This window comes from Oculina patagonica, chromosome 2 (genome assembly GCF_052425735.1).
Source record: "Oculina patagonica isolate OP01 chromosome 2, crgOcupat, whole genome shotgun sequence".
Taxonomy (NCBI): Eukaryota; Metazoa; Cnidaria; class Anthozoa; order Scleractinia; family Oculinidae; genus Oculina; species Oculina patagonica.
This window is the reverse complement of record NC_135759.1, coordinates 19,529,959-19,542,432: the sequence shown is the minus strand read 5'-3', so window position 1 is coordinate 19,542,432 and position 12,474 is coordinate 19,529,959. Positions and strand designations below refer to the sequence as shown.

General features: G+C 35.6%; 1 protein-coding gene across 4 annotated transcripts; it reads left to right on the top strand.

The window, feature by feature from the left end:
* Window positions 1-1,231: 1,231 nt before the first annotated feature.
* On the top strand, window positions 1,232-8,465 carry LOC144643407 (uncharacterized). 4 transcript variants are annotated; one of them, XM_078502650.1, is made up of 8 exons: window positions 1,232-1,420; window positions 3,369-3,808; window positions 4,386-4,505; window positions 5,008-5,077; window positions 5,740-5,781; window positions 6,016-6,072; window positions 6,209-6,250; window positions 6,585-8,465. In XM_078502650.1, the coding sequence occupies exons 2-8, from the start codon at window positions 3,380-3,382 to the stop codon at window positions 7,058-7,060; spliced, it is 1,236 nt and encodes a 411-aa protein (XP_078358776.1). In that variant the 5' UTR covers window positions 1,232-1,420; window positions 3,369-3,379; the 3' UTR covers window positions 7,061-8,465. The 4 variants fall into 4 exon arrangements, with proteins under 4 accessions (XP_078358776.1, XP_078358773.1, XP_078358775.1 ...); XM_078502647.1 differs by having other exon boundaries at window positions 6,016-6,075; XM_078502649.1 differs by lacking the exon at window positions 1,232-1,420 and adding an exon at window positions 2,523-3,118 and having other exon boundaries at window positions 6,016-6,075.
* The last annotated feature ends 4,009 nt before the right edge of the window (window positions 8,466-12,474 follow it).

Below are 12,474 nucleotides of genomic sequence, written 5' to 3'. Positions count from 1 at the left end.
GGGAGCTACCTTGCAATATTTTGAATTGGTAATTTTTGAGATGCAGCTGCCTAAAACAAAATTACGATAAAATACATATAAATCCTCAAAACGGGCAAACTCAAATAGTTATAATTCTTGCTAGTTTAATATGATAATAACCAAAATACTTTCTATTGTCGTGCTTTGAATATATACAAGCCAAAAAGCATCGCAGAAACTAAAAACGAAAAATAGATCAAAATGGGATTGAAAACATGCAGTGGCATAAATTGCGTGAATGGAAAGCCCTGAGGCTGCTGAACAGAAGTGAAGATTCTAGCCTATAAAGTGGAAAATTAAAAAGTGAGTTACAAAAACAAATATATCCCGAACTTTCAGTAACTTGTTTTAGGCAGACCATGCTTGATATCTGTTTTTATATAGTTGGACTGTTTTCTCCCTTTGATTTACAGACATGATCACGGAAAAAAATAGTTTCGTGCTAGTTCAAACGGCGATTATCGCATGATCATGGGAAGTTCAAAATGTTTTGAATTACAGAAAGCCACAAAATTTGACGGTTCTTGAAAATATGATGTCTTAAAAATGATATAATTAACTATAAAATTCACAAATAAATTTTCGTTTTCATCAATTTAGTCCATACTGCGTATACTAGAAAATAGAATACCGCATCCTGCAATTCATCAATGACGAGAAAAATCAAACCGGTATAATTTATTGTGATCATGAACCCATTCGCACCAAGAAAAACCTGAAGCTATTTAACCGAGCCCAAAATTCTGTTCAAAATACTAAACATTGAAACGTATTGAATAAAAAAAAAAGCTGTGAAGAGTTAATACAACTTGTTATTCCTTTAGTCACCAGTACAAAATATATTACGAACATTTTCGTCCAGAAATTCTGTAAACTTTGATATTGTTTTTAGCGCTGCATACTTAAGATAGACCTAATAAAATATAAAGAGCGCACCCTATAGGGAAGCAATAAGCTGGCATAAATTACAACTATTGAAAGTCCCTCAGAGAGGCTCAACAAGCAGTAAACAGATTCTCCAAGATAATAAACTAAAATAAAAAGTAATAAAAAGCCGCCGAACTAAAATAATATAGAAGGCAGTCGGTAAAAAGACGTGGCTGACCTTGAACTTAACATAGAGTCCGAAATATATTTTAATATTTGTATGCAAATTTGAAACCTGTTTTGGTTTTCAATTATAAATTCGTGATCACAGGTAAACCAGTCATTGTGTCCCTGCAGAGAACTCGTTTGAATACAGTGGTCTCTCGGACACGTACGCGTTTCTGCCTTGAGAAGACAGAAGGCAATCGCGCGAGGTGTTGATTTGTTTCTTGTTTTCCCGGAATATTTTCAAACCATCCAGTCTACCTACTGTAGCAGTCGAAAGAGAGTGGCGATCCCTTTTTTTGGCCTGGTAAGTAACAAGGGTTGTTCGCAGTTCATGTTGTGATCAAAGACAGGATATTCAAATAATTTATTAGATGGCGGTTCTTATTTTCCTTGAATGGCCTCGATTCAAAACAACAAGAAAAAACCCCAGGACATTTACGATCATAAACACGCGACCAAGTGACAAATCTTTTCTTTTTGTTATGTTATTCTTTTACATGTTAAATGTGATACCCCTTAACGTCATATCGTCCTGCCTCGATTCTTTTAAACTGTAAACAAATCACCACACGTAGCTTGCAAAGAGAAACGATTTTTATTTATTCAGAAATAAAAGGAATGCTATTCAGGTTTATCATTAGTTAGGTCAATTCGAATTTGCTTAAAGACTGCAGCTTTCAACAACGTTTCAAAATATAACTGTCAACGTTTGTTGGTTTTCTAATACGCCAACGTGTTATTTAGTAACTGGCTACAAAATCAGCCTTTAGTTCGGAAATTTGCATATTTTCATCTTTTAACCTGCAGTAGCCCCCAGAAACGTTTTTCAAATTGCTCTCTTGTTTTTTTTCCAACTGAAACAGCTCTCTTTTGGAGCGCTGATGAAAGCCAAATAAGTGCAGCCGTATAAGCTTTTCGAGAAAAAAAAAACTGTCACGATAATTTGCTACTGTTAGATCTAAATGGAGAAAAAACAGTGAATACAAAATGTAATATTCATGTGTTTTTGTTGCTGATAAAAATAATGGTTCTTACAGAGTAAGTGCATGTGTTCGAAAAAGATACATTTGTTCACCAATTCAGTCGGGAGGATTATTTATTTATTTATTTTTTCTACATTATTTTTTTTTTTTGTACACAAGCCGCCCGGCTTAGTGGCAATGACGGATGTTAACAGCGAAATATCGTGCATGTTTTACTGGGTCGTTTAATAATGTTTCCTGCGCTAATTATCGCCTCAAGGCCTAGGACCGCTCTACAGCTGCTTCATCACGTGCCGAACACTTGTAAATGTCATCTCCTCAACCAATCAGATCAACGGTTTGCACACATCAACAAATATACCTGTAGGATATCTTGTTTATTTTATTTAAGTAGAATATTCCGATGAAAGGCTTTTGTATCCTAGGTTTCCAAGTCCTTTTCAAACGTATAATGTCCTTACAATTCAACTTAGTTAACTTCGATACTTAAATAAAAGGAATTTTAAGGTTCGCATGGACAGGTATTATGTGACTGGTGTGCTACTCCAACTGTAGCCGGGTACGAAAGTGAAGAGGAAAGGCACTATTTTGGACGACGTAACGTTTCTAATTCCGTAATTTATACAATTCTTTTCAACACAATAAAGCTGATAAGTTTGGCCTATTCGTCTTCCGCCTACAACTTAAATATTGAACAACGCACCTCGAACATCTATCGCACACAAAACAATCCCAATTGTTACCACCATCGTAAAATTTTGATCCATCTGCGAAAGAGAAATGTTTTTAATTCCCATGTGGCTATTCTTCATTTCATTTTCGTTGCGTTGTATCGCTTTTTAATATTCAAATCAGAACCACGGATAAATTGATTCACAGTGTTGTGAGAAGATCTTAAATCAGTGAACCCATTAACTGGAAATCTAGCCTGTCAAGCAGCTTTGGTTGGTCAGCCTGAAGACGACACGCATCGCCCTTTAGATACACTGCAATTCACAAAACTACGTAACTCTTTGTGGGTATAATTTATTTCCATCGACAAGCAATGACTGCTTAATTTGTTTGAATATTTTTTCATTAGGATTCGTAGTTTTTTTTTAAGTAAAATTCATTCTCCAATCTCTGGGGTTGTCTAGCAGTTCTACCGACAGTAAAAATCGTCGCCGACTTCGAATTCGTGGGACGTACCAGACATCCCATTAGAATGAATAATGCAGTAAGCCAAGGAAACACACATATCGAACTAACTTTTCACTTTCTTTTCTTCAGTAAAATAAACCATGGATTCGTTTGGTAAAGAAGCTTTGGAAGCCCACAACAAATTTCGAAAAGCCCATCAAGCGCCTCCACTCACATGGTCCAGTGCCCTCGCTCGAGACGCCGAGACCTGGGCCAAGCAAATAGCGCGCGAAGGCCGCCTTCGCCACGACGACACGAAAGATGGCGAAAATGTGTTTATGGTGTTTGGGCGGGAAATTGACGGAACCGATGCCGTGAACAGCTGGTACAGTGAAGTGAAGGATTATGACTTCAGTAAATCTGGGTACCAGTCAAACACCGGTCACTTCACGCAAGTCGTTTGGAAAGGGAGTAAGGAACTGGGAATAGGCAAGGCCAAGAGTGCTGACGGGAAGATGTTCGTGGTTGGCCGTTACAGGCCAGCGGGAAATAACATGAGGGCGTTCAAAGAAAATGTCTTTACCTCAAAGGTGCGTAAGACTAAACAGTGCTGATACTGATACGTCTGATAGCCCTGGTTTTCAAGTGAACTTTAGAAGTGTATTATGGACACATTAACTGGCGGGGGGAGGAGGGGAGGTGGCGATGGGGAAGGTAATTTATACCAAATTGGAGAAAAACCAACACCAAACAAGAACATTTAAGTGAACAGTACAAAGAAATGACATTGTGTTATTTATGTTTGTTTTTTAATGCGTTGATTCATTCGTTTGTTTGTTGGTTTACTTGTTTGTTTACTTACTTACTTACTTACTTACTTACTTACTTACTTACTTACTTACTTACATACTTACTTTTTTGCTTACTTACTTATTATTTCTTTGTTTGTTTACTTAATTACTTCTTTTCTTACTCACTTCTTTCTTATTTATTTATTTACTTATCTTGTTTTGTTTTTAGCTTGTTTCTCTAAAATAACTTTGGTAGCAGCAAATGGAAAATTGTTGTCCTTTTTCTCCAAAAGTGACCTTTAATATAACAGTCCATCTACTATAATAACACTGCATGATTCTAAAAAATAATCCATGTAACTCACATCTTTTGCAGGACGGGCCTGTTAAAATTCCTGAAAAGGAACCCGCCAAGAAAGGCTCTGCGCCCGTTTACCAGCGGCAGAAACACGAAGAAAGACCTCCTGTAGGCAGAGAGCGACGAACAGAGGAAACGGTAATGAGTAACTAAAGTAAAGCTTCATGACTATATACCAAAAGTAATTACTACAGTGCTTATATATCAAACTTTGAATATTTTCGCTTTTGATACATGAATAGGTCAGCGGTTTCAAGAGGTTGATGTCGGTTGTCAGTTCATACTTTATAATCATTGTTTTATAATTACTAGGTTTTTAGCAAGTTTTGTTTTGCACATAATGCCACACTAACAACGCATACTAGACCCACAATTCCTAATGACGGTCGAAACTTTAGATTTTGGAATTTTCTACTTCAAATTAGACGCTAATTTTTTTTTTTACCACCACTTTGTGTTATATTTCCTCATTTCTAAATCAGTGTAGAAAAAATATTTTCAGGTCTTAGCTTCTTGGCCTGGTGTTATAAAGTATATTAATACTTTTTAACCTAAAAATGATTCACCAAAGGAAACCGGAATTAAACCAACACACTAAAAGCAAAAACACATAACGGACAAGAAGCATTTCTAATCTCAGGTTGTGACCTATCCGGACGGTACAAAGAAGACTGTTGTTTCCACGGTAACTGTGACTTTAAAAGGAAATGGTAAGTGAGATAAACCAAAGCGTTTTAACATCACTGTATTTCTTACGCCAAGGTGACGAATAAAGTTTCTTATACAGAATCCTCTTATTGTATTGTGATCGCATTGAACCTCGAAAAGAATTTTGTTGCGTTGATTTAATTTTTAAGATAACGCAGTTTTTAATGTATTTGTTTAAAATAATGTGTTGTTAATTTAATTTTTTTGCCGCGTTTTCAAGCCGTTAAATGTTTTCAATTTTTTCAATTTACCACCAATTTAGGAAAGCAATCTCTGTATAATAATGTCGGGCATCGTATTCTGTATAATGTAATGAAGTATAAGAAAAGAAATTGTAAGCAGCGGTGTTTCGTAAAAAAAAAAACGTCTATTACATTTAATTTCTCCTTACGTTATTAATACACCGCTGAGGACACATGTACAGGTGAAGAGAATAAGCAGAGAACACGACAAAATTAAGAACTAAAATTATAAGAATAATACTGGCAGAAACTGAAAATTAATGTGTGGTGGTTAGTGAAAAAGGCAAGCTAAATTTGTAGTGACATAACGATTACAAACTTTTCTAAACTCCTCTCAAGTTTTTTTCGACGATCAAACACGAAAGAAATGGGCTGAACATTTTTTATGAAAGGTTTTTTAGTCTGTTTCTGTATTTTTTCAGATCAAAGTGGTTATTCTAAGGAGACGGTCACAACAGTTCATGGTAAGAGTATCAGATTTGTCGTGTTCTTACTAATAATCATATCATACTGGTGAGAGGAGTGCATATATCATAAAACGACCGTCGTTAACGTTACTAAACTGTATTAAAAACATATTTTTTTAACAAATACAACAAAATAAAACTTTAAAACGTTTTTAAAACTGATTCCTTTATTGCATTATTTGTTAAAAGCTTTAAATTCAAGATCCAATATATTTCTTTTTACTGTCGCAGAGACAAGAAAACAAGATGCATTTTCAAGAGACATGAAAACAGCGCTTCCGGACCAAGGTTGTAAGCTAAGCCTCAGTTTTTCATAGAAAAAAATATTAAAAGAGTTGGTCGTGTATAATTATAACAAAATATCACATATTCATGAATCATATGCATTTAGATTTCGATCTTAATTTTTTTTTTTTTTTTGCAGTTTCCCCAAGTTCAAAGGCACCCAGGGACACCAAAGGAGAAGGTAAACATAACAAAAAAATTTTTTTTAAATTTCACTTGACATTGACTCAATGGTGGTTGTTGTTTATGTCATCTCACAGCTTTTAAATTAATAATAACAAAGTCAGTACAGAACTCCTCAATCTATTACATTGTTGTGAACTGAGAGCGCTGCTAATTAGAAACAAACAAAGAGATTTACTTTCTGTGTCCCAAATACGTCTAAGCGCTAAGCCGCACAACAGTCAAAGTATAAACATGATTGAAATTCCCACCTGATATCCCCAAGAGCTTCAGCGTAGTTAACATGAATTTAACGTTAAGTTTATCGGCACACTATATCTTATTATTTTAAGGAGCTTCACATGCGCCAAGCTCCAGCTCAAAAAGTGCCTTTTCAAAGCAAGCCCTCGATGCACACAACAAATACCGCGCCAAGCATCGTGTTTCACCACTGAAATGGTCCGACGAGATTGCAAGGGACGCGCAGGCCTGGGCCGACAAGTTGGCACGTGCCCGTAGCCTTCAGCACGCTTCTAAGTCCGAGCGTAAGGAGACTGGTGAAAACATCGCCATGTTCTCTGGAAAGTTTGAATCAGCTGGCGAAGAAGCAACAAACATGTGGTATGCTGAGGTTAAAGATTACAGATTCGATAAGCCAGGTTTCCAGGGAAACACTGGACATTTCACGCAAGTGGTTTGGAAGGAGAGCAAAGAACTGGGAATGGGTAGAGCCCAGACTGCTGACGGTCGTTTGTCGTTCGTTGTGGCTAGGTACAAGCCAGCAGGGAACTTGTTAAATCATTTTCAGGAGAACGTTTTCAAAGGATGAAAACCAAAATGAAATCTCAATGAACCTATTTAGAAGTCATTTAACGCTCTGGTGAAAAAGTTAAAAAACAAAACTAAAATGCTTTTATGTGCTTATAAATCTATAAAATTGCAATATTTATGTAGTGTAATTTTCTCCTGTGTGTAGTACATGCCTGGGTGTAGTAAAATGGGGACAACTGCACCTATCAAATCATAACTTTAAAGTCTTACAATGTATACACATTTTCTAATGACACTAATATGCAACATTTATCGATATTTACCTTACACAATACTATAAGGCATTAGTATAATTATAATAATTATAAAAAAATCTAACTGCTACTAAAATAAGAGATAATCAAATCTCATTTCAGTGCTTATATTCTGACATCAAGTAATAGTGCAAAGCTTTAGAATATGGGAAATTTAATTAAATTTTAATTAAAATAGCGTTCAGAATATTAGACGTCAAACGTCGGATAACCACAATGAATAAATGATGTGCATGCTCCATGTGAATGTGTTGTGGTTTAATTTTATTCTTGGTTCAAATTGTATTTTTCTTTGTTTTTGGTTATGGTAATGTACGATAATGAGTCTAAAACAAAGGAAAATAAAATTTGAACCAAGGATAAAATTGAACCATAACAAATGTTCACGTACATGTGACATCTATTATAATAATAGATATATGTATCTGCTAGAAACACTTTAACCAGAAACAAGACACAAAAGGTATACTCAGTTAACTTGTTACAGTTGAAAAAAATTAAAAAATAGGATCCACGAACGTATATATGTTACTCATGATTAAATAAGTTTACAAGAGTCATCAACCAACAATAGCAGGGTCTGGTTGGCCCCCTGTATTGAAATAATAATGTAGTAGGTAGCCGTTATTTAAAGTAAAAGAAACTTAATAGACAACAAGAGAAAACAAAAAAAAACATTTAACAAGTTAAATTGACGATCACAACATATTTTCAGTTCATGTGCGTGTAGTGCAAGTTGCCTTACAAGTAAGTGAAATAATGCGCCCTCCTAGATTTTTGGTGTCTCATTACTCTTATTTTATATAGCCACACTTCTAAATGCAAAAGCAATCTAAGTTTCTTTCAATTTTTTAATAACCGGCTGTTTTAATCTTGTAGAAATCTAGTAGTACTTATTTTAAAGAAAATATTAATTAACCACTGGGCCAGGGAAATATAAGTCTAAGATACATAGTCATTTAAGCTTCGTGAGAGTTTTTAACCGTGAAGTGCTCGGTGCAATTCAGATGATTTACGTGGTTATGGGCGCTGGATTAAAAATGATATGTTAATATCCAATAATAGCCAATAAATGTACTGAATTTAACAGAAAATAATATAGAAATATTGAAACTGGTTAAATAAACAACAACTACTTAGTATTATCAAGTTTTGATGACCTTACTCTTGTGTGACGAATAAGTAAATAGTAAGGCGTGCATTTTAAAACTTTAGTCCCAGACTTGAGTAAGTGCTATAGATAGCCGATCGGTCCTAATTATGGCTCAGTCACCGATCGCGACACGAAGTCTAAAAAAAAAAAAAAATTCACCGCGATAATATTGCATTTCCACTGTTAGTGAACGGCTTGTAACTTATACAGGCTGCTGACTTGTAGAATATTTTTAGTATACATCGTTTTACCATTATCTGTATTTGTTGTACACTGATTAGTGAATTTAAAGTTTAATTACGAGTGTCGCGGCATTAATTGGCAACTGTTTCATAAAGATGCGGAAAAAACGGGCAAAACCATAAAGAAGTAAAACATCTTATATAGCCGAATTTCTGAAGGAAAAAACGATCGAAAAAAAAAAATAGGTTGAATGAGGAAACTTTAGCTTCTAAGTCACGTATGGCACAGTGAGTATACGTACGCGTGCAGAGCGTAATTGATGTCACACTGTTTTTTGGACTTCCCGCTTTCGTCAAAAGTGGATAAATGTCGTAACTATTAATGGAAAGGAACTCTGGAGAATGATACACGTCATAATGAATTGGGCATGGTCACACTCAGGCAGATCAAACCTACATCATGTTTTCGCTAACGATTGTCACATTGCCCACGGTTCATATTTTTTACCTTGTCCTGTGTTCTGTGTATTGTGCTAAGCATTCTGGGTCCTCATTATAGATTCATTTTGGGAACGTGGCCTCATGCTTGGTGTATGTCTTACACAACATAGTGACAAAGAAAAGTCACGAAATTCAAGATCAATGTAGAGTTTTATATGGTTTTTTATTATATAACCGCGAGTGTTTTACTGGAAAATAGACACTCGTAAAATTCATACGAAACTACAGCCGAGACTGTAGTGGTGTATTTTCCATATCCTCACTAGTGAGGATATCGATGACGTCATTTCCTACCTTTACACGGTTGTTTGTGCTAAGCTGCCAACGCCGGTTGGAAATGGCGAGCTACCGATTCGTGAAGTTCTCTGAAGCCAAAATAAAATCTTTCACTGAGGAGCAGGAAAAGAGCTTCTTGCTTGTGGAGAGTCAGACGAAAGGAGGGAAAATTAAGACATTTCAGTTGCCGAACCTCAGGACTTTGCGATCAAAAAACAGAAAAGCGGTGAGTTTGAGCAGAAACAGATTTCAAAACGGTGAATTATATATTATCAGTGACATTGATGAAAGCTAATAAACAGGCTGTTTTAACCGTGACTTACGATATACATCTTCTGAAAGCTTCAGTTCGCGAAATTTTGCCTTATAGATTGGCAATTTGCTCAATTGTTATATTTAACCGTCGATCGTGTTTAACCTCTTGATGAATATTTTTTTTTAATCGGACTTGGCCGATTTATAGTTTACCCTTTGGTCGTCCTAGACGATAGTCTCCTGTCGGCTAAAAATGACGGGGATAGCCTGGGCCAATCGGTTTCATTTCAGTTTTGACAGTAAATCGTTGTAGGAACACTGGGTCGACTTTTGGGCTAATCTGCAATCTGGTTCTCTTCTTTGCTTCGGCGGGAGGACAGAGAAAAAAGCTTAAGGGGTAAAGTACTTATAATCACCATTGTGAAACTGTAGTTGCTTTGACAAGTTGAAGCTATTTTATTTTTGTAAATAAAAGGGGTAACGTCATTCATGTCACGCAATGTTTTTGTGGGAAACTTTGAAACTAGACGCCTTGCTGGTTTCTACAAATAGCAGTGTGATCTGGCGGTACATTTTTTTTAAGGCGGACTCCACTTTAAAACTATTTTTTATATATTTAGCAAGAAGTATGTCGATTTTCATTTCCCCACAGTTGGGCGTCAAAGTCGCCTGTCACAAAGAGTAGAATGTTTGCACAACTTGGTTTGGATATATTTTAGATTTGACTAGTGACGTTAGTAAGACACTTCTCAAGACGTCAGCAAAACATTGGCAATGTACAGTGTGGGTGTGAACTTGAATGGAATTTTTTACGAGATCAATAAAGCTATCGAATGAAAAGATGACTTGAAAATGAAAACTTCGAATAATTATAATTAAATAGCAATTGAATTTTAGATGAGAAATTCCGGAAGTGACATCTGTGTTCAAAATAGGAATTTTTGTACAATTTAAAGTTCCGAAAAAAAAGACCACATGTTTTGTGAAAATCACAGACAAACATGATCAGAAAACAAAACAGACCAATGGGTTTTATTCACGAAAATACAACTTTCTTAAGAAAAAGTTTGTAAACAAGACAATGGAAAAAAAGAAGTATCTCTGTCGAGACATAATAGCGAGACCTTACATTAATAATTATTGTATTCTGATCTGATATTTATTTTTAATGCATTAACTATTTGAAAGTGGTTCTCATCGATGAAAACAAAACGGTTTTTCATTCACTGCTTGAAGTATTTATAGACGTGAAAACATTCGCTTAATCAAATTACATTCTGCACGAAATATTTTTTATCCATTTGAAACACAGTCTTTGTGGACAGTACTGCATAAAAGCAGTTCATAGATTTGAATAAAAAGATAAGAACCATATTGATAAAGGAAATTTTAAAACTTTATTTTGGCTCATTTTGGATCATTTTGGATCAAAGACTGCCAGTAAACGGCTGGATCTTGTCTGTCTCTAACGATTTTGCTACGGTTTCGAACGAGCTAATTTTTCAACATGATATCATGGTAGCGGGCAGAAGTCGGTTCGATCTGATTTTTCAATACGGTATACAAGTAACAGGTCAATATACAGCCGGACCCTCTGTACAGCAAAAAAACGTTTTAGGAACAAACCATTGTGAACTTATTTTCTATGTTGATCAGTAAAAATCCTTAGTACGACATGGGGTTTGTTATCAAGTTCGTTAGTACGTTAATACTGCAAGGTGTAAAACCTCAGAGAATTATTATCAAGTGTGTTTTGTTTTATTAGCGGTTTATACTCTAAAGTCTTGGTATGGGAGATCAAAATTAAGGCAAATTTCTGTTATTATCTGATTGCTTGGCACAGCTTAGTACGATACTGAATTGGTTAGGAAATGTAAACAAACATTAAAGTGAATGAGAGTAGAAAAGGAGGGACAGGTGGGGGTGAAAGGCTAAGGAGATGGAAAGGGAGGGAGAATTAAAATCCATGCTTGGTTATATCACGCAACCTTTGACTTCTGTTGTTTTCTCACAAGAACAAAACTTAAGGTGGGGTTCTACCTGAATTTGAATGGAACTTTAAGAGATTTAAAGAAGGGATTGAAGAAAAGATTTGAAACACCTCCAAACAGTTGACCCCCTCGCAAGGGCACTCCGGGTTGTCAGGAGACTGTTTGGTGTCCGTCCACCAATTTTTAACTTCAAATTCAAATTTTAAAATCACATTAAATCTCCAATATTTCTTATTTGCCTAAATTTTACGAATCCTTTGAGAAAAACTATCGCCTCCCAGACATCCCCCAAAATCGTCTAAAAATTAACAAAATACTGCAAAACAAATATATATGGGATAAGTAAAGCTTTTTTGGATTCCTTGAAACGCGGCTGAAATGGTTTTCATTGTTTTCCAGCCCTTATACTTTGGGTCAGTACTATACTATTCTTCACCAGTTGCTATTACAGTAATAGTATGAAACAAATACCCAATCATTGGTCAATAAGTTGTGATCATTTTCTTGACAATAGTAGTTACCTGATTAGGAGTAGTATACTGTTCCATTAAAGTGTAAGGGCTGGAAAATACTGAAATGCGTCAGCCACCTAAGCGTTGGAAAAATTGGTCTTCAGGTAAAAACCCCGTCTTTATTAACTACAGTAGAACTCCGGTAACTCGAACTCTGAAGGGAAACGTAAAACAGTTCGAGTTACCGGGGTTTCGAGTTATCGGGGTCGATTCAATATTTAATTTGCCAAGTTAATAATTGATAGTTAACTGATTTTTCACCACTTCAGTATACGGTACAGTGCAAAT